The sequence below is a fragment of the Schistocerca americana genome, unplaced genomic scaffold (genome assembly GCF_021461395.2).
Source record: "Schistocerca americana isolate TAMUIC-IGC-003095 unplaced genomic scaffold, iqSchAmer2.1 HiC_scaffold_15, whole genome shotgun sequence".
Classification (NCBI taxonomy): domain Eukaryota; kingdom Metazoa; phylum Arthropoda; class Insecta; order Orthoptera; family Acrididae; genus Schistocerca; species Schistocerca americana.
The window spans coordinates 7,722,609-7,748,062 of NW_025725583.1; the positions used below are offsets into that span (position 1 = coordinate 7,722,609).

Genomic DNA, 25,454 nt, shown 5'->3' on the forward strand with positions numbered 1-25,454 from the left:
TTTTATGTGATAGTGTTATATTTTTGCAAGGTTGTCTGTATTGTCCACATTCTTTTTTTATAACACTCCACATAGCATTTCATTTATTAGCTGAATTATAAATGATTTCATCATTATGCATTATTTTTGCTGCTTTTATTACTTTTCTTAATATTTTGGAGTATTTTTTATAGTATGCGCGTACTACAGGCGAGGAGTTTTTTGAGTTACATATTTCATGAAGTAGTCTTTTCTTCTGGCATGAAACCCTTATTCCCTTTGTGATCCAGCTGTTTGTTCTAGAGTTCCCCTGTATGGTTAATGTTTTCAGTGGGAATGCAAGTTCAAAGAAATGGGTTAATGTATCAATGAAAGTGTTGAATTTTTCATTTATATCGTTCATTTTGTACACTCCTAGCCATTTTTCTTTCTGTAATAAGTTGTTGAAGTAGTTTACATTATGCTGATTATAACTTCGATGTGCTGTTCTGAAAGACATGTTGTTAACAATACTGCCTTGTACTTTTATGCTTAATATTTGAGCAAGATGATCACTAAAACCTGCATTGAAGATTTTTAGTGAGGTGTTGTGTAAACTCTTCTTGACTAGAAACTGATCAAGAGCTGTTTGGCAAGTTTCTGATACTCGAGTAGCTGCTTTTACTTCAGCCTTTAAATTGTAGGACGTTGCAAGGTTCAAAATGCTCTCCCTATTCCCACTATTAGTGAGGAAGTCAATATTGAAGTCACCACAGATTATCAATTCACAATCCATTTTATTTACTTTATTTAGCAATGACTCCATTTTGTTTAAGAAAAGTTCAAAATTACCGGATGGTGATCGGTAAACTGTAGCAATAACCAAGTTGAACTGAGTAATTTTTATAGCTGCAATTTCATGATCCTTTTTGACATTTGCCCTAGTTAAGTCAGGTAGTGTAATAAAATCTACATTATCCTTTGTGCAAATTGCTACCCCACCCTGCTTGATGTTTTTCCTGCAGTAGTAAGCAGCCAAGACAAATTTGTTTATTTTCGTATTCTGGATTAATTCTGGGTTAATCCAGTGCTCAGAAATGCAGAACACTGAGATATCATTAAGTTCATGTGTTAATAGTACGTTAATTTCATCGATCTTATTATGCAAGGATTGCACATTATGGTGATAAATTTTTGGTTCGGGCGTATTCACGATTTGGTAATTGGGAATCATATTTACAGCATCACATACCTCTAGTTTAAATTAGGAACGTCAGCAGTGTTATATTTTCGTTTTTCTTTCTTGTTTATTTTGTTGTCCTCGCTGTTGTTGGAAGGATGTTCCGAAAGCTGATAGATTGTTCTATCCCTTGCAAGTCTTTCTTTAATTATTTCACTAACACAATCACAAACAAACCTTTTCCCTTAATAGTTCAAATGCATCCCATGCTTCGTGTGCAGATTTCGATGCAGCTTGCTTATATCTAGTACATCGCACTTAGTGTATTGAGAACACAGTTTCCTTATTTTAATGTTTGTTTTCCGAATTTCTTTGTTTACACACGAACTGTAAATCAGATCATGCCTATGAGGAAGTGTGGCAACTACTGTGTTTCTGCATTTATTAGCTTGTAAAAAATTCTGCAGCGTTTTCTCGCAGTCCTCTGCTTCATTTTTTGCCACATCGTTTGAACCCATTATACAGACGATAAAGTCATTTTCTTGCATTAATTTCGTCTGAGAGTTAATGTCTACAACATTTTTACATCCCGCTCCCGGTTTCACTACACTAGTCACTGCTATGTCGCGATTTTTCTCACAGAGCATGCTGGATAGATTTCTGCCATGACTGTCTGTTAGTAATAGTACATTACTCTTTTTCCCTGATGATCTGTGTTTGTTGTTGACATTATTTGAAAAAACACTATTCATTTTCAGTTCACTGACTTTTTCAAGTTCACGATCATTTGGAGAATTGCTATCACAGTCACTTGTTTGCAAAACATGATATTTGTTTTTTTCCGAAAATGTGACAGCTTTAGCAGACTTTGTTGTTCTTTTTGTAGTTGGAACACTATTTTTGTGTGACACTTTTACCCACTCGGACGATATATTACTTTTGTCTTGCATCACTTCACTTAGTGTTGGCTTCAATCGTAGATACCGATTTTTCTTTCTTGAGTGAGTCAATATCGCTTTTTAAGGAACTGACTATGATTTGTAAGCTAGCAATTCGTTCTATTAGCGTTGTTATTTCAGTGTTACAATTCTTACAAACTCCCTTTTTAACAGCATAACTATAACTATTTCTCAAGTTAGAATCACACACTTCTACACTCGCGGCCATCTTGTTCTTCACTTGATCCACACAGTTTTGAAGATAGCAAGATCTGACAGTTGTGGGATTGTCGCACAATCAGCTTAACAGTTCATGCATCCAAGTTGCTGACTGGAATAATATACAGAAGAATGTAAAACAACATAGAGGATATGTTAGAAGATGATCAGTTTGGCTTTAGGAAAGGTAAGAGACACCAGAGAGGCAGTTCTGACATTGCAATTAATGGAAGAAACACAAGAAAGATCAAGACATTTCATAAAATTTGTCAATGTGGAAAAAAAATTCAACAGTTTCAAATGGTGCAACCTGTTCAAAATTCTGAGAAAAATAGGGATAAGTGAAAAGAAAAGATGGTTAATATACAATATGTACAAGAATCATGAGGGAACAATAAGACTGGAAGACCAAGAAAGAAGTACTTGGATTAAAAAGAGTATAAGACAGGGATATAGTTTCTCATTTCACCGCTACTGTTCTTCTTATACATCAAAGAAGCAATGATAGAAATAAAAAGAAAGGTTCAAGAGTGGGATTAAAATTCAAGGTGAATGGATATCACTGACAAGATTCACTGATAACATTCCTATCCTCAGTGAAAATGAAGAAAACTTATGATCTGTGAATGGAATGAATGGTCTAATGCATGTCTGTCTCTATGGACTGAGAGTACCCTGAAGAAAGATGAACGTAATAAGAAGCAGCAAAAAATGAGAACAGTGAGAAACATAACATCAGAATTGAGGATCATGAAGCAAACAAAGTTCAGGAATTCTGCTGCCTTGGCAGTAAAGTAACCCGTGGTGGACACAGCAAGCAGGACACAAAAAGCAGACTAGCACTGGCAAGCAGTGCTTTCCCTGGCCAGAAGTCTACTAGTATCAAAAGCAGATCTTAATTTGTGGAGGAAATTTTTGAGAATGTATGTTTTCAAGCACAGCATTGTTTGGTAGTAGAATATGGACTGTGTGAAAACCAGAACAGAAGAGAAGCAAAGCATTTGAGATATGGTGCTACAGTTGATCGTTAAAAATTAGGGGTGCTTATAAGGTGAGGGATGAAGCAGTTCTCCGCAGAATTGCTAAGGAAACAATATATGGAAAACACTGACAAGAAGAAGGTACAGGATGATAGGATATCTGTTAAGACCTTAGGGAATAACTTCCATGGTACTAGAGGGTGTTGTAGAGGATAAAAACTGTAGAGGAAAACAGAGATTCAAATATATCCAGCAAATAATTGAGGATGTGGGTTGCAATTGCAACTCTTGAGATGGAAATTATGGCACAGGAGAGGAATCTGTGGCAGTCCGCATCAAACCAATCATAAGACTAAAAGAGAGAGAGAGAGAGAGAGAGAGAGAGAGAGAGAGAGAGAGAGAGAGAGAGAGAAGGGCCTGTTAGTTATGATCCATGGAACAAGCAACTTAACTAAACTATGGGTAACTTCTGTGTTATGTGCATAATGTAGGTTTTCATTAATGATAAAAGGAAAATACAGATACAGTAAACTTAAAGGCTAATATACTTATTGTTCTCGTGTTGCAGGGTCTTAGTGCTTATTCTAAGAGTAATTTTTCCCACATTTTATTGATAGCCAGAATGGCAAAGGGCCCCCCCTGCGGGTCCGGGGATTAGAATAGGCCCGCGGTATTCCTGCCTGTCGTAAGAGGCGACTAAAAGGAGTCCATCCCCCTCACGGGGGTAGTTCGCGCCTGCGTCCGGAGACGGACGGTTCCACGACCTATCATTGTGGTCCTTTTGGTTTTTTCACTTCTCGTTTCTTCCTTCCTTTTGTTGGTTCCTTTCTTTGCTCTTCTCCACCTCACTGTCTTCCTTACTCTTTCCCTTGCCTTCTCCTTGCCTTCTCCTTGCCTTCTCCTTGCCTTCTCATTGCCTTTTTCTCCTTGCCTTCTCATTGCCTTTTTCTCCTTGCCTTCTCATTGCCTTTTTCTCCTTGCCTTCTCATTGCCTTCTTCTCCTTGCCTTCTTATTGCCTTCTTCCCCTTGCTTTCTCATTGCCTTCTTCTCCTTGCCTTCTCTGGTCTCCGCCTCGGCGTTTGAGACAGTCTGTCCTCTTTCTCCCTCTCTCTCTTCTTTTTCCTCTTCTTCCTTCCTCCCTGTGCGTGTCTGAAGGCCGACCCACGCGTTCGCACGCGTAGCCGGTGACGGGGTAACGCGTAAGTCCCCGCCCTGGGTAGACATGTAAGGCACGCGCGTACCCCCTGGTAAAGGCCAGGCCCGGGGAGGGGTGATTGCCTGAGCTGATACCTTCTGACCATGCCGATTGGTCCCTCCGTCTGTTTCTCGGGAGGTGTGACCTGAGGTGTAAACATTCACCTAAGGCGGGAGTGCCCTCTGAGAGGGTCCCCACAAGGAAGGAGCGCGCCATCGGAGACGCTGGCAATCATGGGGGATTCCTCCGCAATGGATTCTACTCCATCTCTTTCGACTTCGACCCAAAAACGGAAACGTGACCAGCCAACAGTGACAAAAGTACTACCGCCTGCCCCACAGTTCCTCGTAGTTTCTCGAACTGAGGACGGAAAGGATTTTTCCTCTGTCAACCCTTTCGTTATTCAGAAGGGCGTAGATGCCATAGCCGGATCTGTCAAATCCTGTACCAGGTTGCGTAACGGCACCTTATTACTGGAAACTGAGAATGCCTTTCAGCCACAAAAACTGCTTCGGGCCACCCTCCTGTACACGTTCCCTGTCCGGGTGGAGGCCCACCGAACTTTGAATTCGTCTCGTGGTGTGGTCTATACTGACTCCCTCGACGGATTGACTGACGAGGAGCTTCAATCATTCCTCGCTGAGCAGGGCGTGACGGCTGTCCATAGGGTCATGAAAAAGGTCAACAATGACCTTGTACCGACCCGGACAATTTTCTTGACCTTCGATAGTGTTAAGCTGCCATCGCGCATCAAGGCGGGCTACGAGGTTATTTCTGTTCGCCCCTATATCCCGACACCTACGCGCTGCTACCAGTGTCAGCGTTTCAATCACACTCGACAGTCTTGTTCCAATGCGGCTAAATGTGTCACCTGTGGCAGGGATGCCCATGAGGGTGACTGTCCACCTCCGTCTCCTCGTTGTGTGAACTGTCAGGGTGACCATGCAGCATCCTCCCGCGACTGTCCTGTCTATAAGGAAGAACGCTGTATCCAGGAAATTCGGGTCAAAGAGAAAGTGTCCACCTCGGCTGCTCGCAAGCTATTGGCTAGTAGGAAGCCCACGCTGCTCCCAGCGGGGAAATACAGTACTGTCCTCGCCTCTCCTCGGACTACCCGGGAGGTAGCAACCCAGACATGCGATCTGACCTTCAGCACCACGGTCGTCCGTTCGGCCAGTGCTAAGATCGCGCGGTCGACGTCTCCTCTTCCTCCCATCACCCCACAGACACGAGCACCTTCTTCAGCTTCTGCTAAAACGAAGACACCGAAGTCAGATGCACGGGCCTTCAAGAAGGAACCATCCCGTGCAGACTTCCTCCGTACCTCGACCTCACAGCCTTCGACCGGTACTTCCACTACACGTCCTTCCAAAAAGGCGCATAGGAAGCACAGTTCTCCTTCCCCGCCACGGCGCATTTCTTCTCTTGCGCCACCCAGCGGCTGCCGCCCCAGGCCGTCATCCGTTTCGCCTGGCCGCACCGCTGGTCGCCGTACATCTGGCCGTTCACTGGCGGAGGAAGCTCCCCCTCCCGGCCATCCTCCCGAGATGGCCGATGACCCTATAGACCCAATGGACGATGACTGTCCGCCTACTGATAGCGGCGGCAGTGCTCGCTCGAAGCCAGGCCCTAAGCGGCCTTCGAGGTGACCACTTCTCTCATCTTTCTTTTCTTACGATGGCACTTATTCACTGGAATATTCGCAGCATTCGCTCCAACCGAGAGGACTTGAAGTTGCTGCTCCGCTTGCACCGTCCGCTTGTCGTAGCCCTCCAGGAAACGAAGCTACGCCCATGCGATCAAATTGCCTTGGCACACTACACCTCTGTGCGTTTTGACCTACCCCCTGTGGTAGGTATCCCAGCTCATGGAGGGGTTATGTTGCTGGTCCGGGATGATATTTACTACGTCCCATCACGTTGCACACCGGCCTGCAGGCAGTTGCCATCCGCATTACTCTCCCCACTTTTACGTTTTCCTTTTGTACCGTTTACACTCCATCGTCATCTGCCGTTACCAGGGCAGACGTGATGCAACTTATTGCTCAGCTACCTGCACCATTTTTGTTAACTGGAGACTTCAATGCCCACCATCCCCTTTGGGGCTCTCCAGCATCCTGCCCGAGGGGCTCCTTGTTAGCAGACCTTTTCAACCAGCTCGATCTTGTCTGCCTCAATACTGGCGCCCCTACTTTTCTTTCGGACACATCTCACACCTATTCCCATTTAGACCTCTCTATATGTACTCCCCAACTTGCACGCCGGTTTGAGTGGTATGCACTTTCTGATACATATTCGAGCGACCATTTCCCGTGTGTTATCCATCTCCTGCAGCATACTCCCTCTCCGTGCTCCTCTCGTTGGACCATCTCCAAGGCAGACTGGGAGCTCTTCTCTTCCAGGGCTACCTTTCAGGATCAAACCTTCACAAGCTGCGATCGTCAGGTCGCACACCTCACGGAAGTCATTCTCGCTGCTGCTGAATATTCCATCCCTCACCCTACTTCTTCTCCACGTCGCGTACCGGTCCCCTGGTGGACCGCAGCATGTAGAGATGCTTTACGTGCTCGTCGACGTGCTTTACGCACCTTTAAGCGCCACCCTACAGTGGCGAATTGTATTAATTATAAACGATTACGTGCTCAGTGTCGTCGTATTATTAAAGAAAGCAAGAAAGCCAGCTGGGCTGCTTTCACAAGCACCTTCAACAGTTCTACCCCTTCTTCTGTTGTCTGGGGTAGCCTGCGCCGGCTATCTGGCACTAAGGTCCACTCCCCAGTTTCTGGCTTGAAGGTCGCGAATGAAGTCCTTGTGGCCCCTGGGGCTGTCTCCAATGCCTTCGGCCGCTTTTTCGCCGAGGTTTCGAGCTCCGCTCATTACCACCCTGCCTTCCTCCCCCGCAAACAGGCAGAGGAGGCTAGGCCACCTGACTTCCGCTCCTCGAATTGTGAAAGTTATAATGCCCCATTCACCATGCGGGAACTCGAAACCGCACTTGGCCGATCACGGTCCTCCGCTCCAGGGCCTGATTCTATTCATATTCAGATGCTGAAGAACCTTTCTCCTGCGGGTAAAGGTTTTCTTCTTCGTACATACAATCGCATCTGGATTGAGGGACATGTTCCCGCATGCTGGCGCGAGTCTATTGTTGTCCCGATTCCTAAGCCGGGGAAGGACAAGCACTTGCCTTCCAGTTATCGACCTATCTCGCTTACCAGCTGTGTCTGTAAAGTGATGGAGCGAATGGTTAACTCTCGATTGGTTTGGCTGCTCGAGTCTCGACGCCTACTTACCAATGTACAATGTGGATTTCGAAGGCTCCGCTCTGCTGTTGACCATCTGGTTACCTTGTCGACCTTCATTATGAATAACTTCTTGCGGAAGCGCCCGACCGCGGCTGTGTTCTTTGATTTGGAGAAGGCTTACGACACCTGTTGGAGGGCGGGCATTCTCCGCACCATGCATACATGGGGCTTTCGCGGTCGCCTCCCTCTTTTTATTCATTCCTTTTTAATGGATCGACAGTTTCGGGTACGTGTGGGTTCTGTCCTGTCCGACACCTTTCGCCAGGAGAATGGGGTGCCACAGGGCTCAGTTTTGAGCGTCGCTCTCTTCGCCATCGCGATCAATCCAATAATGGATTGCCTCCCAGCTGATGTATCAGGCTCCCTTTTCGTGGACGATTTTACCATCTATTGCAGCGCGCAGTGTGCACGTGTCCTGGAGCGCTGTCTTCAGCGTTCTCTTGACCGTCTTTACTCCTGGAGTGTCGCCAATGGCTTCCGTTTTTCTGCCGAGAAGACGGTCTGTATTAACTTCTGGCGCTACAAAGAGTTTCTCCCACCGTCCTTACGACTCGGTCCCGTTGCTCTCCCACTCGTGGAGACAATCAAATTTTTAGGCCTTACCTTTGACAGGAAACTTAGCTGGTCTCCACATGTGTCATATTTGGCCGCCCGTTGTACCCGTTCTTTAAATGTCCTCCGTGTTCTCAGTGGTATGTCGTGGGGAGCGGATCGAACCGTCCTACTTCGTCTATATCGGTCGATCGTCCGCTCCAAGCTGGATTATGGGAGCTTCGTATACTCCTCTGCACGGCCATCCATCTTACGCCGCCTCAACTCCATACAACATCGGGGTTTACGACTTGCGATCGGAGCATTTTATACCAGTCCCGTAGAGAGTCTTCATGCTGATGCTGGCGAATTGCCACTCACCTACCGGCGCGATATACTGCTTTGTCGGTATGCCTGTCGGCTACTGTCAATGCCCGACCATCCGTCTTATCGTTCCTTTTTTGACGACTCTCTTGACCTTCAATACGGGTTGTATGTCTCTGCCTTGCTACCCCCTGGAGTTCGCTTTCGTCGCCTCCTTCAACACCTTCATTTTTCACTCCCTGCAACCTTTCGAGTGGGCGAGAGCCGCACGCCACCTTGGCTCCAGGCTCAGGTCCGCGTTCACCTCGACCTCAGCTCGCTCCCAAAAGAGGTCACCCCCGGTTCGGTCTACCACTCCCATTTTTTGGAACTTCGTTCGAAGTTCAACAACATGACTTTCATTTATACAGATGGCTCTAAGACCAATGACGGGGTCGGGTGTTCCTTTATTGTCGGGGCACAAAGTTTCCAATACCGGCTCCATGGCCATTGTTCGGTCTTCACAGCTGAGCTCTTTGCCCTCTACCAGGCTGTTCTTTACATCTGCCGCCACCGACATTCTGCTTATGTCATCTGCTCAGATTCCCTGAGTGCCATCCAGAGCCTCAGTGATCCGTACCCGGTTCACCCTTTCGTACACCGGATCCAACGCTCTCTTCAGCAGCTGGTGGACGTCGGTACGCCGGTTAGCTTTATGTGGGTTCCTGGCCATGTCGGTATCCCTGGGAACGAAGCTGCAGATGCCGCGGCCAAGGCTGCGGTCCTCCAGCCTCGGACAGCTTCTTGTTGTGTCCCTTCGTCCGATTTTAGCAGGGTCATTTGTCGGCGCGTTGTGTCGCTGTGGCATGCCGATTGGGCTGCACTTACCGACAACAAGCTTCGGGCCTTAAAACCTCTTCCCGTGGCTTGGACGTCCTCCTCACGCCCTTCTCGGCGGGAGGAGGTCGTTTTAGCAAGGTTAAGAATTGGACACTGCCGGTTCAGCCATCGCCATCTGCTGACGGCTGCGCCGGCGCCGTTCTGCCCATGTGGGCACTTGCTGACGGTTAGACACATTTTAATGTCCTGTCCTGATCTTAACACACTGCGCCTCGATCTTAACCTGCCTAATACTTTCGATGCCATTTTAGCGGATGACCCACGAGCAGCTGCTCGTGTTCTTTGTTTTATCAATTTGACACACCTCGCTAAGGACATTTGATGATGTTTTTTAATCCTATGCCTGTCAGTCTGTCTTTTATTGTGTTTTCCCTTTTAGTTGTTGTTGTCAACTTGTGCCTCGCGGTGCATTCTTAGAGTAGTCAGGGCGCTAATGACCATTGAAGTTGTGCGCCCGAAAACCACAAAAAAAAAAAAAAAAAAAAAAAAAAAAAATGGCAAAGGGAAAAGCGGATAATGGCATGAATTACCTTCAACTGCACACAGCAGTTCGTGGAGTATTAATGTTGATGGTAATCTGTATCTACTTGGAAGACTAACTGAAGTAGTCTGCTCTCTTAAAATCGTATAGGTTTAACTTGGTAGCCTACAATGAATACAACTGTTTGTAGTACAAAACTTACTTCTGAAATTGAGCTGAAAGTATCATTGCAGCCCAAGTTGTAGACTTCCACTATCACCTTAGGATGATGGATGCAGAGGTAAACATCAGAAACCAAGAAAAATGGCAGGGCCATCAGATCGTGCACTGTTCATCTGTAGAGTGTAATGACATTACTAGTTCAGAATAAAGAAGTAATGAAAATTTGCTTGCCAAATGAAATGTAGAAGTTCACATTTTTATATATGCAATTAGAACTGTAATTACTGGTACCTTAGAAACAAAGTAATGAACATAACTTGTTTCAGAATAATGTAGGAAAGTATAGGAATAGTGGATCATAAGAGAATACTTTCAGTTCAGAATCTAAAATTTGAGTCTGGTTCTTCTGTGTACACCATCTGATCAAAAATATCATAAAGCCCCTACATAATATGGTATTAACTGCTAGATGTCAAGAGATGTGGACTCACCAGTATTAGGGGAGGTGGAGAGTATTGTGTTGGCAGTAGAGAAGCAGTTAGAGCAGGCTGCGTTGCTCAGGAGAGCTCAGTGAATTTGAATGCAGAGCAGTTACTGGATGTCACCTCACTAACATATCCATCAACCCTTCTAAAGCTGCCCAAGCTGATTGTTGGTCATGTGGCTGAGAAATGGAAGTGGGAAGGAAGAAGCACAGCTAAAATAAAGACAAGACCTCATGTACTGCTGGGCATTGTATGCACTTGTCTGCGTGTGTGTGTGTGTGTGTGTGTGTGTGTGTGTGTGTGTGTGTGTGTGTGTGTTTGCGTTTGCGAGGAGGAGGAGTGGGAGGGAGGGGGCTAGGGGTTGTAAAGAATCACTTGATCACTTGAAATCAGCATAAGGACTGGCCTGCCTAGAGTCCTGACCTGAACCCAGTGACACACCTTCAGGATGAGTTTGAATGTTGACTTTGCTCCAGACCCCAGCATCCAAACATCATTGACTCCTTTGGTTTCAGATCTAGAAGAACAACAGGCTGCTGTTCGTCCACAGATATTCACATGCATAATTGAAAGGGCCCCCAGCAGAGTTTAGGCCATAATCAAGGTGAAGGGTGGACACATCCAATATTAATATCCATGAATGTGTATCTAAATGCTTTTGAACAGATACTGTTACTTCTTCTATATATTCCTTTCTTATGGGAACCAAATAAGGTGATGCAGTGACTCAGATTCAGGAGTACTAAGCTTAAATCCCCATCTGGCAATCCTGGGTTCATTAAATCACTTGAGACTAATGCTGAGATAAGTCTTTAAACAGGCCATAGCCATTCTTTAACCCCCCCCCCCCCCCCCCCCCCAATTTGTCCTAGTCTTCCATGTCTAATGATCTTGATAATATTTAACAATTCTTTAAAAAATTGTTAATGGAGCTAAGTGTGCAGTTTGTGGGTTCATCTTCCATAGTAAAAGTTAAGTGTCAAATGTTCAGATTACGTCCTGCTTCTATCAGAACAGAAATTCTCATTTCTGTGCCACTGCAAGGAGAGATGCAAGTGCTGCAGCCATTACTTTGTTGTGTATGATGTGTGTTCAGTGGCTTAAGGAATGCTTATAAAGTACACTAGAAAGAGTTCCACAACATTAGCTTCAATATAATCTGCTCAAGTGCCCTCCACATAGGATTTAGTTTGCACTATGTCATTAATGAATCAGTTTTATTCACAGGATCCTAGGTGACCCCTCATATTTTTATCATACATTGTCATACTCCTTTTAGTGATTAATAAGTAAATCACACTGCAGAATTCCATTTAATAGGCATTAGTGTAAGATAAATTAAAACAATCTGCTAAGAAAGAATTTTGCATCACCTGCCTATCTGTGACTGTGTGTTGTCTTGGACTCGAGGGAATGGGGAAAGAAATAATAAAACTTGTGGAACTAAAGAAATAACTTTCCTGTGAAATAAAAACTAAATAATAACTACAATAAGACACCCTATTTGAAACTGTATATTCATCAGCTACAATTGTTGACTATAGGTGACCACTACAAGGAATATCTTCTGTGGTCTATGACACATGAAAACACATGATTCTGGATGAAAATTTGTAGGTCATTGTTGTTTATGCCACTTAGACAGACAACTTCATTTAATAACAACTCTTCTTATATTAAAATAATAACACGCTCATGGTCTTAAACTTGATATGACCTCTTGAGGAATGTGGACAGACTGAAAAATGAATGTAAGCCCCATGTTCATGGTGGAAGAAACAGTACACACTATTGAATTGCACTGAGAATGCAGAATTACGTAGGTGGATAGATGAGTGGATATAGTAATTTTCTGTTACCAGAACAGTACTGAGAAAGAGATTTCCTGTCAAAAAAGCACACAACTCATGAGGGTGGTACAAAACCAGTTTGTAAATGCAAAAATCAAATTGGATATTTCATTGCTACTATTTGTTACAGACAAACTTGTATCAAATCAAAAGTTCAGCAATTCATTCAGTTGCTGCACGCTGCACAACTGTTCACAAGCATCTTTAAACAGTCTTAATCAGGAGGAAAAAAAATATCTTTTATATGGTAACTTGGTATAAATTATGCTAACCTAATTTCTCAGGATTTATCATTCAGAGAAAGTGTTATTTTACTGTTAAAATGAATACAGTGTAAAGACTATGAAACACACACACACACACACACACACACACACACACACACACACACACACATATCTGGCCATTCAGATGTAGGTTTTACACGATTCCATGAATTACTTAAGGTTAAGGCCATGACGATCCCTTTTGAAGGGACATGACCAATATCTTTCCCCATTTTTATCCATTCAGGCCGGCCGCAGTGGTCTAGCGGTTCTAGGCGCTCAGTCCGGAGCCGCGCGACTGCTACGGTCGCAGGTTCGAATCCTGCCTCAGGCTTGGATGTGTGTGATGTCCTTAGGTTAGTTAGGTTTAAGTAGTTCTAAGTTCTAGGGGACTGATGACCATAGACGTTAAGTCCCATAGTGCTCAGAGCCATTTTATCCATTCAGCTCATGTGCTTCATCTCAGATGACCACCTCATTTACAGCAACTTAATCTTTGGTTATCCTTCTTTCTTTCTTCCCTGTGAAAACAATTCTTTCTCAACATATCTCAAAAACTTTTAGTAATAAAATGTTCATTTATGGCTATCTGAAAGCAGATGGAGCCCCTAAACTGAGTTCTGGTGAAATAAATGGTTTTACTAAAAATGGATAGCTTCTTGTAGGTATTGTTACAATGAAACTGTTAGAAAAACTATTATGTATTTAAAATGATGTTAATTTGATTTTTTGGTCTATTCACTGAAGGTAAAATGAACAAAATTCTTATTGTGTATTGCAGTAAGTGTTCTGAACAAGAATTAAAAAGTGCATTAACTTAATAATGTTCTTATATGTGAAAATATAATCAATTAAAGTATATTTTCCCCAACAGTACACTTTGTGCTTAAAGGCTTGGCATTTTTGGGTGAAGGATAAGAATAAAGACTTGGAGATTGCTGCTGGAGCCAATTACAAACCACGATTTATCAAGCCTGATATTCTAGAACTTACAGCAGAAGAGCTGAATTATGCTCTTTGCCTCTTTGTCACAGAAGCGAAGAAGCCTAATGGAATTGATTATCCCCCAGATGTTGTGTTCTATTTCTGTTTGGGTGAGTACATGAAGTTACATTCTGTTGATGTATAACTTCTGTTATTTGTTTCAATTTTTAATGATGAACTTAGTTGTTTAAGTAATAATCTGCCTGCATTTTACTCTACATTGGTATGTGAAACTGTAACTGTAGCATGCAATAAACAGTAACATCATTAGCATCCATTTCACGTATAACAATGACTTTCAGGCACCATGCTTCAGTCTTTTGTTGTTTAAAAAAGTAGGTTATCAGTCAGAATCATCTTCTCCTCCTCCTCCTCCTCCTCTCTCTCTCTCTCTCTCTCTCTCTCTCTCTCTCTCTCTCTGTAGTAGTATTTTGTCTGAATTCACTAAAACATACAGGAATATTTAAAACTATGTACCTGCAATTGAGAATATTTTATATAATTAATTGTAGTGTGGTATTGACAGGAGTATGGAGGGAGGGACAGGCAAACTTTGCAGTAGTAGCACCACCGCCTACTCTCCTTTCCTCTCCCACCCCCCTCATCCCCTTTTCTACCTGAACAAAATTTAAAGATTCAGGTTGTATTGATCTTGTTTCCAGGAGGTCACGCACATGCAAAATAATATTCAAAACATTGTTAAATACCAGGTTACTTAACTGCACTTTAGTTATGCCATATAAAGTTCCTCTTTTGATTGCCTTTAATTTTTACTGTCACATTGGATTACCAGCATAACTGTTCATCCCACACTTGATGTTTTGAATCACATAGATGTTATAGAAATTAGTAAAATTGTTCAGGTGCACAACATCCTATTCAGTCCACTTCTCTCTCCTTCCTTTGCAACTTCACCAGTTTGTACTTAGGCATGCTCATTTCTTTTTATGGATGTCCATCCTATTGCATGGATGAGGGACTACAGCTGACGATATATGAGAGAGAAAAGGTACCTCCACAGCTGATCTCAGAATTTCTTTATTGTCTTGCACAACTAGTTTCAGCAGCACATTATTGCCTTCCTTGGTGCATTTATTGTGGAGTCCTCATTACTACACACGTGGGCTAGCTTTCCTCAGGAGTCTCTGCTTATTTCTTTTAGTCGTGTATTCCCACTTGTACTGGAGAAGACACAAAAATAACAGCAGTAAAAGCATTTTCTTTTTGTAAAAAGTACGTAGTAAATACTTCTCAACAAAGTGGAAGGTCTGTGTCAGTGTTCAGTGATGTACTACTTAGTTTTATAGATAGAAATGTACACTTGTGGAAAATCCAGGATGGAAGATAATATTTATTATGGGAATAGACCACTGCCCACCACTACACAAGGCCCTAAGCAACTGGTTGGCATCGGGGGGGGGGGGGGGGGGGGGGGAATCCATAGCTTTTAATGTCATCCTTCATAGTGCTCTTGCTCTCTTGGTCTCACATGAGCATGCACTGTAATCTATAAATTCTCTTACCTTATTGGGCATATAATGTTTTTGAGTGGGTTATAGGGTAGCTGGTGGGGAAATTGAGGGGGCTAGGTGTGGGGAGAGTAAGTAGTAAAATGAAATGAGTTTGATAGTGATAGTGTCTATTCACAGGTATGGAACAGGATTGACAATTTTTTTACTAATAGAAACCAGTATGTTACACTGAGTATGGAATGTGCAGCAGAAATGTAACATTAGGTGCACCCCAAGGAACATTATTAGGACCTCTAATGTCCTCAGTACACATGTACAAGTTCAGCAGCACTGTGAGCTTGTTCAGCGACAATGCTGTAGGAGAGTAATGTTGTTGGATAGCCATGAGGAATTACAGAAAGACTTGAGCAGAATTTCTGTTTGATGTAATGAGTGTCAGCCCTCTTCAAAAATGGATACATGCAAGATAATATCCATAAAAAGATTTAAAAAAAAACTGATAGTACCAAATTACAAGGTTGTTAATTAACATCTACATCTACATGACTACTCTGAAGTTCATACTTAAGTGCCTGGCAGATGGTTCATCAAACCATCTCGGACTATTTCTCTATTGTTCCACTGTCAAAAGAGCATGGGAAAGACAAACACTTAAATTTTTCCATGCAAGCTCTGATTTGTCTTATTTTATTACAATGCTCATTTCTCCATATGCAGGGTCGTGTCAAGAAAAAATTTTTCATTCAGGGGAAAGTTGATGATTGAAATTTCGTGAATAGATCGTGCCGCAATGAAAAACACCTTTGTTTTAATGATTGTTGCCCAATGTACATATTGTATTCATGACACACTATTCTGTATTTTGCTACAATACAAAATGAGCTGCCTGTCTTTGAACTTTTTCAATGTCTTCTGTCAGTCCTATCTAGTGTGTCTTGAAAATAGTTGGTTGATATCTTGATTGTCACTACCTTTCAGCAACCAGCATTGATGCTTGATGGACTTGCATACAAACCATCTAAACAAGACTGCAGGAACATACTGAAGTTTTTTTTGGATTCCATGTCAAAATGTATGATTGCAACAAGTGGGGGCTTCACACTTACTAAATTCTCATAATCGACATCATATGCAGTTGTGTACTCCTTACCATTTGCATATTATCATATATCAATTGTCATGCAAATGTTAATTCAGCCACATATCTTCGATGTTGAAGTTTCCAGAAATGTTCATGTACAATCGGCTACATATTGAGACACTTTTATATAGGAGATATGTTATTTATCTTAATTATTCCCTTTCTAAGAAAATGGAAGTTCATTCCTTGCAGCAAAAGAATACAACAAAACAGGTAAGAGGTCCAAACTGAAGAGTAGCCACAAGTCCCATGTGACTTTCCTTTATGGCACGTTTCACTCTACAGACGTAGGTGTCTTCAGAACTGTGGAAATAATATGTATTACACCACCATATAATAAAGAAAAAACACAGATCCACCGTATGTGTTAATTTCCATTAAGTAGCCAAGGGTCGCGTGTTAAATATATGTGGCTATGTATAGTGCCACTGTCATACATAAAATGCAGTAATTTGGTTGTGTGCAGTTAACATAAGCTCTCTGCTCAGTTACATTCTGAGATCAAATAGCAAGGCATATCATTTCTTGCTGAGTGTGTCGGAGTCCTATAGATTCACAGTTTGGTGGAAACTACCTGATTAAGCCTAGTGTAATAAAGAAAATAATATTATCATTAAACTGTGACAAATATTCACCTTTCTTATGGGTGTTAACAGGCACAAGTTCAATTTCTTAACTGGTTATGAATTTGACAAAGTAAAATTACAAATTGAAATTATAACTATTGCTCTTACAAGCATTAATATATGTATGCCATGTACACAAAAGGTTATCAGTGACATTAAAATTAACCTCTATTGTAAATAAGCAGTGGAGTAAATCAACCAGACAGACATGGTGACATGATTCCTCTTATGTCTATGTTTCATAAGAGTACAATATTAAATATACATATTTTCATGTACACATAGATGTAATAAATTTCAAATTCCTTGAAACCTTCATTTTTAAGCAAGCCAACAAATACTAATACTGATTATGTTGGCACTATTGATATCATAAATGTGGTAAAGAATCACTGCATTTATACACACATACAAAAATTCACAATTGATTATAAAATACTGCTAAATTACATAGTAAAAAACCAAACCAAATTAAAATTTTGATTGCTGTTGTTACAGGTGTTAACTTACATGTGACAGACTTGAAACAGCTCATTAAGATCATTAGGAAACATGTGATGTGATGAAGTCACACCACACAGTAATAAAAATGTTAGGTGAGTGAAACATAGTAATTCAGACAATTGAGGTGAATGTAAACATTACATGATATCTACATGAAATGATAAAGGTTCTATAGTGGACCACATTGTGAGATTTGTCCCTAAGTGAAAAGTTAATATCATATTTCAGAAAAATAACACCCTTGGATGTGCTTGGAAACACAAGAAGAATGTGGCTAAGGACAAATACAGTAGGTCAGGAGTATAAAAAATTGTCAAGTTATGTATGTTGGCCAGACTGGAATACAGTTTCAGAAAATATATATATATATATATATATATATATATATATATACACTCCTGGAAATGGAAAAAAGAACACATTGACACCGGTGTGTCAGACCCACCATACTTGCTCCGGACACTGCGAGAGGGCTGTACAAGCAATGATCACACGCACGGCACAGCGGACACACCAGGAACCGCGGTGTTGGCCGTCGAATGGCGCTAGCTGCGCAGCATTTGTGCACCGCCGCCGTCAGTGTCAGCCTGTTTGCCGTGGCATACGGAGCTCCATCGCAGTCTTTAACACTGGTAGCATGCCGCGACAGCGTGGACGTGAACCGTATGTGCAGTTGACGGACTTTGAGCGAGGGCGTATAGTGGGCATGCGGGAGGCCGGGTGGACGTACCGCCGAATTGCTCAACACGTGGGGCGTGAGGTCTCCACAGTACATCGATGTTGTCGCCAGTGGTCGGCGGAAGGTGCACGTGCCCGTCGACCTGGGACCGGACCGCAGCGACGCACGGATGCACGCCAAGACCGTAGGATCCTACGCAGTGCCGTAGGGGACCGCACTGCCACTTCCCAGCAAATTAGGGACACTGTTGCTCCTGGGGTATCGGCGAGGACCATTCGCAACCGTCTCCATGAAGCTGGGCTACGGTCCCGCACACCGTTAGGCCGTCTTCCGCTCACGCCCCAACATCGTGCAGCCCGCCTCCAGTGGTGTCGCGACAGGCGTGAATGGAGGGACGAATGGAGACGTGTCGTCTTCAGCGATGAGAGTCGCTTCTGCCTTGGTGCCAATGATGGTCGTATGCGTGTTTGGCGCCGTGCAGGTGAGCGCCACAATCAGGACTGCATACGACCGAGGCACACAGGGCCAACACCCGGCATCATGGTGTGGGGAGCGATCTCCTACACTGGCCGTACACCACTGGTGATCGTCGAGGGGACACTGAATAGTGCACGGTACATCCAAACCGTCATCGAACCCATCGTTCTACCATTCCTAGACCGGCAAGGGAACTTGCTGTTCCAACAGGACAATGCACGTCCGCATGTATCCCGTGCCACCCAACATGCTCTAGAAGGTGTAAGTCAACTACCCTGGCCAGCACGATCTCCGGATCTGTCCCCCATTGAGCATGTTTGGGACTGGATGAAGCGTCGTCTCACGCGGTCTGCACGTCCAGCACGAACGCTGGTCCAACTGAGGCGCCAGGTGGAAATGGCATGGCAAGCCGTTCCACAGGACTACATCCAGCATCTCTACGATCGTCTCCATGGGAGAATAGCAGCCTGCATTGCTGCGAAAGGTGGATATACACTGTACTAGTGCCGACATTGTGCATGCTCTGTTGCCTGTGTCTATGTGCCTGTGGTTCTGTCAGTGTGATCATGTGATGTATCTGACCCCAGGAATGTGTCAATAAAGTTTCCCCTTCCTGGGACAATGAATTCACGGTGTTCTTATTTCAATTTCCAGGAGTGTGTGTGTGTATATATATATATATATATATATATATAAAAAAAAAAGAAGAAAAACAGGAAAAAAACATTGTAGTCTGCATTCCAACCATACAGCACTGGATGAGTGCTTGAAGGCAAATAACCATACTTCCCATGAGATTCAGGATAGTGTGAGAGTTATTCACACCACAGATAAAGACCAAAGGTTGAATGCATCGGAAGGATTAGATATCTTCATAGAAAAGAGGAGAAACCAATATGTTTTGTTAAATGAACAAATCTAATTTGAATGAATTCACCCAGTTGTTTGATGATGTATTGCAGAAAGGCTGTTTCTGACCAATGTATTATTGGGTCATACTTGAAATTGTTACACAATGTCCACAGGAATTAATGTTACCCATCAATCCACCATGAATAACTTTTAACTACTTGCTGTTCTAACCATAAACATGTTTGATGTATATGATCTTAATCTGATATATGTCTATATCCACAAAGGTAAAGATTACGTACTGAGAGTGTCAGAATATATATCCACAACCTACTGTATATGGTGGGTGCCTTAGTACGTGCTGACTCTGTGGTACGTTTTGTTGTCATTGTGAGTTTCTAAGAAGTTTCAGTCTGAATTGTATAACTGTTCCCATACACTGATTCCAGGTACATTTAATCCATGCTTAGTTACAATATAGGTTAATTTTAATGAAACAGTGGAAAATGCAGGATGGAAGATATCAATATTATGAAAAGGACAGTTGACACACACACACACACACACACACACACACACACACACACACACAAGACCACAGTCTCTGGCAGCTGAAGCCAGACTGCCATTTTAATGCTATTAATAACCATTGCATGTGTATATTAACGATCGTAAAATCAGTAGTTGTAATTCTACTATGTCATTTTAAATTTATTTTAATAACGAGTTATGACATTTAAACTTGTGTCTGTTAACACCTATGGAAGTGGTGGATATTTGCCACAGTTTAATGGTATTGCTGTTTTTTGTATGACATTGACTAAATGGAGTAGGTTCCACCAAAGCTTGTATCTATAGAGCTGTGACTCACTCAACAAGAAATGATACACATGGTGCAGGCATGTGTATCACTGAGGAGTGGTTTTGGAATTCCAACTTGCCCTGCAATTCCCTGCTTTTGGAGCTCCCTTTGTGTTGTTTTCGTGCTGACAGGGTTCACAGGTGCAACATCTAGTTCTGCAGTAGTTTTTGCAGCTGTCATTCACTTGTTTTTTGTCATAATCCTCTTCAGTGACCATCCGTCATGATCACACTTTGTCCAAATGGTGACTTAGTGGATGATGTATTTCCACTTTCCCTGCATGCAATATAAATCTTCCATCGGTGCCTCTTGAAACACAAAGACTTCTGTTTCCTTGCTTATGGAAGCACCTAACACATTTCCACATTCAAATTCACATAGCTCCAACATAACACACTCACAGATACACACAACACTGTTCTGACCATGACTGACACTTGCAACATATTGAGGACATTGCATATTTGCTGTTCATTCCCATATACAACAGCGCAATCTGCAAGCTTGCTACCATCTGCAAATATGTTCAAGCAGGGATTTCTTGTGGTGTTATATTTTTGTTCAACCCCTGTATTTAACATGTGATCCTGGATATTTAATGTAAATTATCATTATGTAAGTTGAATCTGTGTTTTTGTTCCATTTTGTGGTGGTGTACCACATTTTATGTCTATAGCTCTGAATATGCTTGTCTGTCGAGAGCAGTGTGTCGTAAAGGCAAGTTACATGTGACATGTGCCTGCTCTATAATTTTAATTTATAACTGACACTGTTCTGCCAACAGATTATGCCTGCACTCATCAGATATGAGGTTGTATTTCGTTATAATAGACAAACTTGTGGGATAAATGATATATTCTAAGGACTCAAGTTTGTATATTACTGTACAGACAACAAGTGTTCATGTTGTTTGTATGTGGCAGTATAATTAGCAGTGCTTTAAAGAAAATTAAATAAATGTAAACAAAATAACTTCAATGAGTTTCTGTAAAGCTATGTTTGATTGTCAAATTTTTTGCAGGAGACAATGTTTCTCACAATATCACCAAAAAATAGTGCCTCAAATCAACATTTCTCTCAGTTACAAACAAAACTTGTGCCATCAGTTTTTTTTGGCATTTTCATTTTGTGGTTTTAATTGAAGAAATAATTACAAGAAGTTATTCTCATGCTTCTTTCAGAAATCATGAGATTGCAAGTGCAGTATAAACATGTTATTTGAACTTCACTTTTGTTACTCCTGTTTGCAGGCATCCAGTATTATCTATATGAATGTGGAAGAGTGGATAACATTTTCACTGATCCATATTACATAAAATTTACAGACTGTCTGGACAAAATTGTGCAAAGTTTCATGGCTAAACAGATGGCATCAGGCAAGTATTGAGTATTTTAGTAAATACAAGTTTCAGTCCATATTTTTTGATCCATACAGTCATTTAAATCAAAAGCATAAAGATATCTTCAGTGCATGTGAATAATTAGGATTCAATTTCATCTTCTATATTTTGCATGTGTCAACAAAAATTCAGATTTATGGTGTTCCTTGTTAAGGACTTTGCATACTACAGACATTTAAGTGTTTATACTGTAGTGTCTCTTTTGTTCATGCTTCCATTACTTGAACAAAAAGTTATTGTGACAGGCTACCATTTGTTTTCAGATGGAATGTTTGTTTGATCCAAAAGATTCTGTTCCAAGTTCAGTAAATGTTTACCAACAAGTACTATTTTGATCTTCCCCTTTATTTGTCTCTCTACTGATCTTTAGCCATCTAAAACACATAGAAATGATATGCAGTGACAATCTTAGATGGCAAATTATTTTCAGTTAGGTGGACGTTTTGCTGAACAGCCTGTTGTCTGCTACTGCACTGCACAAGACTATTTGAATATTAAGTGCCATGTTATAAGTTACTTCATTAACCGAAACACACTATATTGCTTGCGTTTATTTAGGTACAATGTGAATTGGCCGTACTCACTGACATAAGTTCAAGTAGATGGCAATTTGTTTTGTTGTGATTTCTTATGGTTTTCCAGCTCGATGTATAGGCTGTTGAATTGCAAACAGCATACATATTTTAAATTTAATACGTATGGTTTTCCAGTTCAGTGTGGATGTTGTTGAATTGTGGGCAGCACACATATTGTAAATTTATTTCTGATATGTGTGGTGTTTGCAATTCAGTACCATATAACCCAACCTGGAGAACCATATGGATGTTCAGGACAGCCGGATTGGAAGGTGGTGGGTGTGAAAGAACCATTAGGAAGGTTTTAAGTAATAAGTCTTATTGGTCACTTTTGCCTCCTAAAGGGTCACATAGTCAGGTCTGGGGAGGCGGGAGTGAGCCAGAGCATAGTCAGGGATGAACCGTAGTTCGCATAGTTAAGGGAAAGCGGTGTCTGGAAAGACAAAGTGCACGGTGCCACAGCACCGGGATGGGCAGGAGGTGTTGACTCCTACAGGGCACGCAATCGAGAGAGTGAGCCAGGTGGCAGGCAGCCAGATACATCCAGCACGGCAACGCAGCTTCCTCAGCCCTGTTTGGTCAGAAACTGAGAATCCCGCGGGGCGGCATGGAAATTTCCAGAGCGTGGCCTGATCAGCATTGATGCCGGGGTGTTGTTACCTCATCAGCACACGAGGGAGGCGCATGATCGAGATACTTGCTAACTTGCTGTTGCCAAACTATGGGATGGAAAAATTACAGGCAGCCGACTCTGCTGGCTAAGGCTTGAGAAGAAAGTGACTTTTGAAAGTGAATAAAAAGTAAAATAAAATCCCCTACTATCGAGCTACTATCTGGCTCATCCTTACACTCCTCCCTCTTCCGTGGGAGTGGAGAACGAATGTGATTTCGCTCTGTCTGATGATCAATTTAGGCTCCCACAGAGGTTGGCAGGGGCCTTAACTTATGGGAGGGAATAGAGACTTTAAAGACCTCCTGGGGGTCACAAAGGGATTTACACATGTCAACAGTATTATGTGCATACAAGAATAAACATTACAAAACATCAGAACAAAATTACATTAGTTAACAAGCATAAGTAAAATATGAAAATAGTTTGGATTAGGCATATACACCAAGTGTCTCCATTTTTTAAAAAAATGAATATACATATCACCATTGAAGTTGCACGCAGGACTGGGTGGTGTGAGGCGGCGTGTGGTGGTGTTCTCAGTGAGCAGTGTACAGGCTGCCGGTGGGAAGGGGGCATGGCTGTGGCCAAACCTGTGCACTGGAGCTCAGCGCAGTGGGGTATGAGGGGAGGTTCACACGTTTCAAACACATTTAAAAAGGGAGTCAACACTAGGGGAGCACTTCACTATACAGCACAAGTTTTCACATTTGTAGATAACACAATTGCACTCTTAAAACTAAGGGAAGGCACATGCTTGATAGGTCCTTTCTTCTAGTCCTGGGCGATATTCGCCCTGAGGCTGGGGTTCTGGAACCATTGGAGGGCACAGTCTTAACCGTTTGCAAAATCCCTTTTTGTACAAGATCCATATCAGTACAATAATAAGAATAGCAGTGACTGGGGTTACTGTGGCGATGGGTATAATGGTTGTATGTAGTTTAGTTGCCATTCATTTAGGTGTGCTAACAGGTGACTGTAAAAAATTTGTCCTTGTTCATGTTTTAAAAGGTCATCAATTGACGTTAAGAGGTGATCATTTGATATATTAGATAAAGCAGGCAAATCAGTTAACAGAGGTACCACAAATGAACTTTCAGGCAGAAAAAATGTAGGTAAATGAGCGCAAATACTAAGTGAGTAAGTCATAGTGGCTATAAAGGTTATTAGTGGCATGATAGCATCACAATAAGAACGATTTGCTAGAAATCCACTGTTTGAGATTTCTATTTCATATGTCTGTGACTGGAAGTTGTGTTCATAGCAATGAAGCATTAATATCATGGTAGCACTAGTAATGTGGGCGGGAGTCAGCGTGGTGGCTACGTCAGAGTGGCGTGTGGCATGTGACAGGTGACTTCAAGGCTACACTACGTCAGAGCGGCGCCCGTCAAAAGTGGGATTAAGTGTGACATCACGCTAGATGCATTGTTACAGCGGGTTCTGCTTAAAATTACATTATGCATTAGTAAATTGGTTCATAAGTGACAGATACGTCACAACAATTATGTAGTTAGGTTTTAAATGTAAAACATATTCAAGTAAATTCAATATCCTCAATAGTGCAGAAATGGTGGCTTGTTACCCGGAGCCTCCTATACAATAGGCTTTAGTCACTTAACAAAGATGACATGGTAAATGAGAAGGGTCTCAGCAAGAGAAACGTATGCATGTGGACAGAGAGAACGATAGCTTGGTACTCTGATGAGAAGTAAGAAATGAAATAGAAGATTCAGAGCGTTGGAGTCGAAGAAGGAAAAGATGACAGACCCCAAAGACAGGGACCCCCCACCAATCCCCTACCCTGAATCCCCCACTGTTCCAGTACTTCACTGTGGCGCTGGAGGAAGAAGTGTGTTTGGCATTCCCTGCAGAACGGACTCACCACAGCTTCACCTTCCCTGTCCCCAAAAATGAACCCCAACACTCCCTATTAGCTGATCAATGAAGGATAACCAATTACCATTCTGCAAGACGAAGTAATTGAAATTTTTAACATTGTGTTAGTTACGTCCAATATCAAAGTTCCTTGGGAATCCATTTTAACCCAAATATAACTGTTACATAAAAATGAAAATATAGAAATGAGGTACACAAGTATCATATTAAATTTACTACATATTCCATATCAATAAGTAAACAAAGTTAAATGTCTCTTTGGGCTAACCATCCAAGTATGATAATGTTCACATTATGAGAAGAAGTTTCTCATGCATCATTATATTTGCTAAACACCATAAAGTCATATGTGAAAATGACACCAGTTCGGTGCAGGTGGGGCATCTTGTTGCCCAGGACTATGTAAAGTCGCATAGCCTCGACAGTAGAAAGTGTTATTGTGGAAGGACAGTGTCAGATATCTGGGGTTACTAGTGTGTGAATGTGTGTTTGTGTTGGTGAGTGAAAAACAACTATGCGTAACTCCGATGCCTGGGAAAAATGCGGGGGGGGGGGGGGGA

General features: G+C 42.3%; 1 protein-coding gene across 1 annotated transcript in view; it reads left to right on the top strand.

Annotated features, from left to right (window-relative positions):
* LOC124569463 overlaps positions 1–25,454 on the top strand; it is a 184,562-nt gene that overhangs the window by 130,516 nt on the left and 28,592 nt on the right. Inside the window, 2 exon segments of the mRNA XM_047131073.1 lie at positions 13,628–13,847; positions 21,601–21,726. Coding sequence (XP_046987029.1) covers positions 13,628–13,847; positions 21,601–21,726 — 346 coding nt within the window.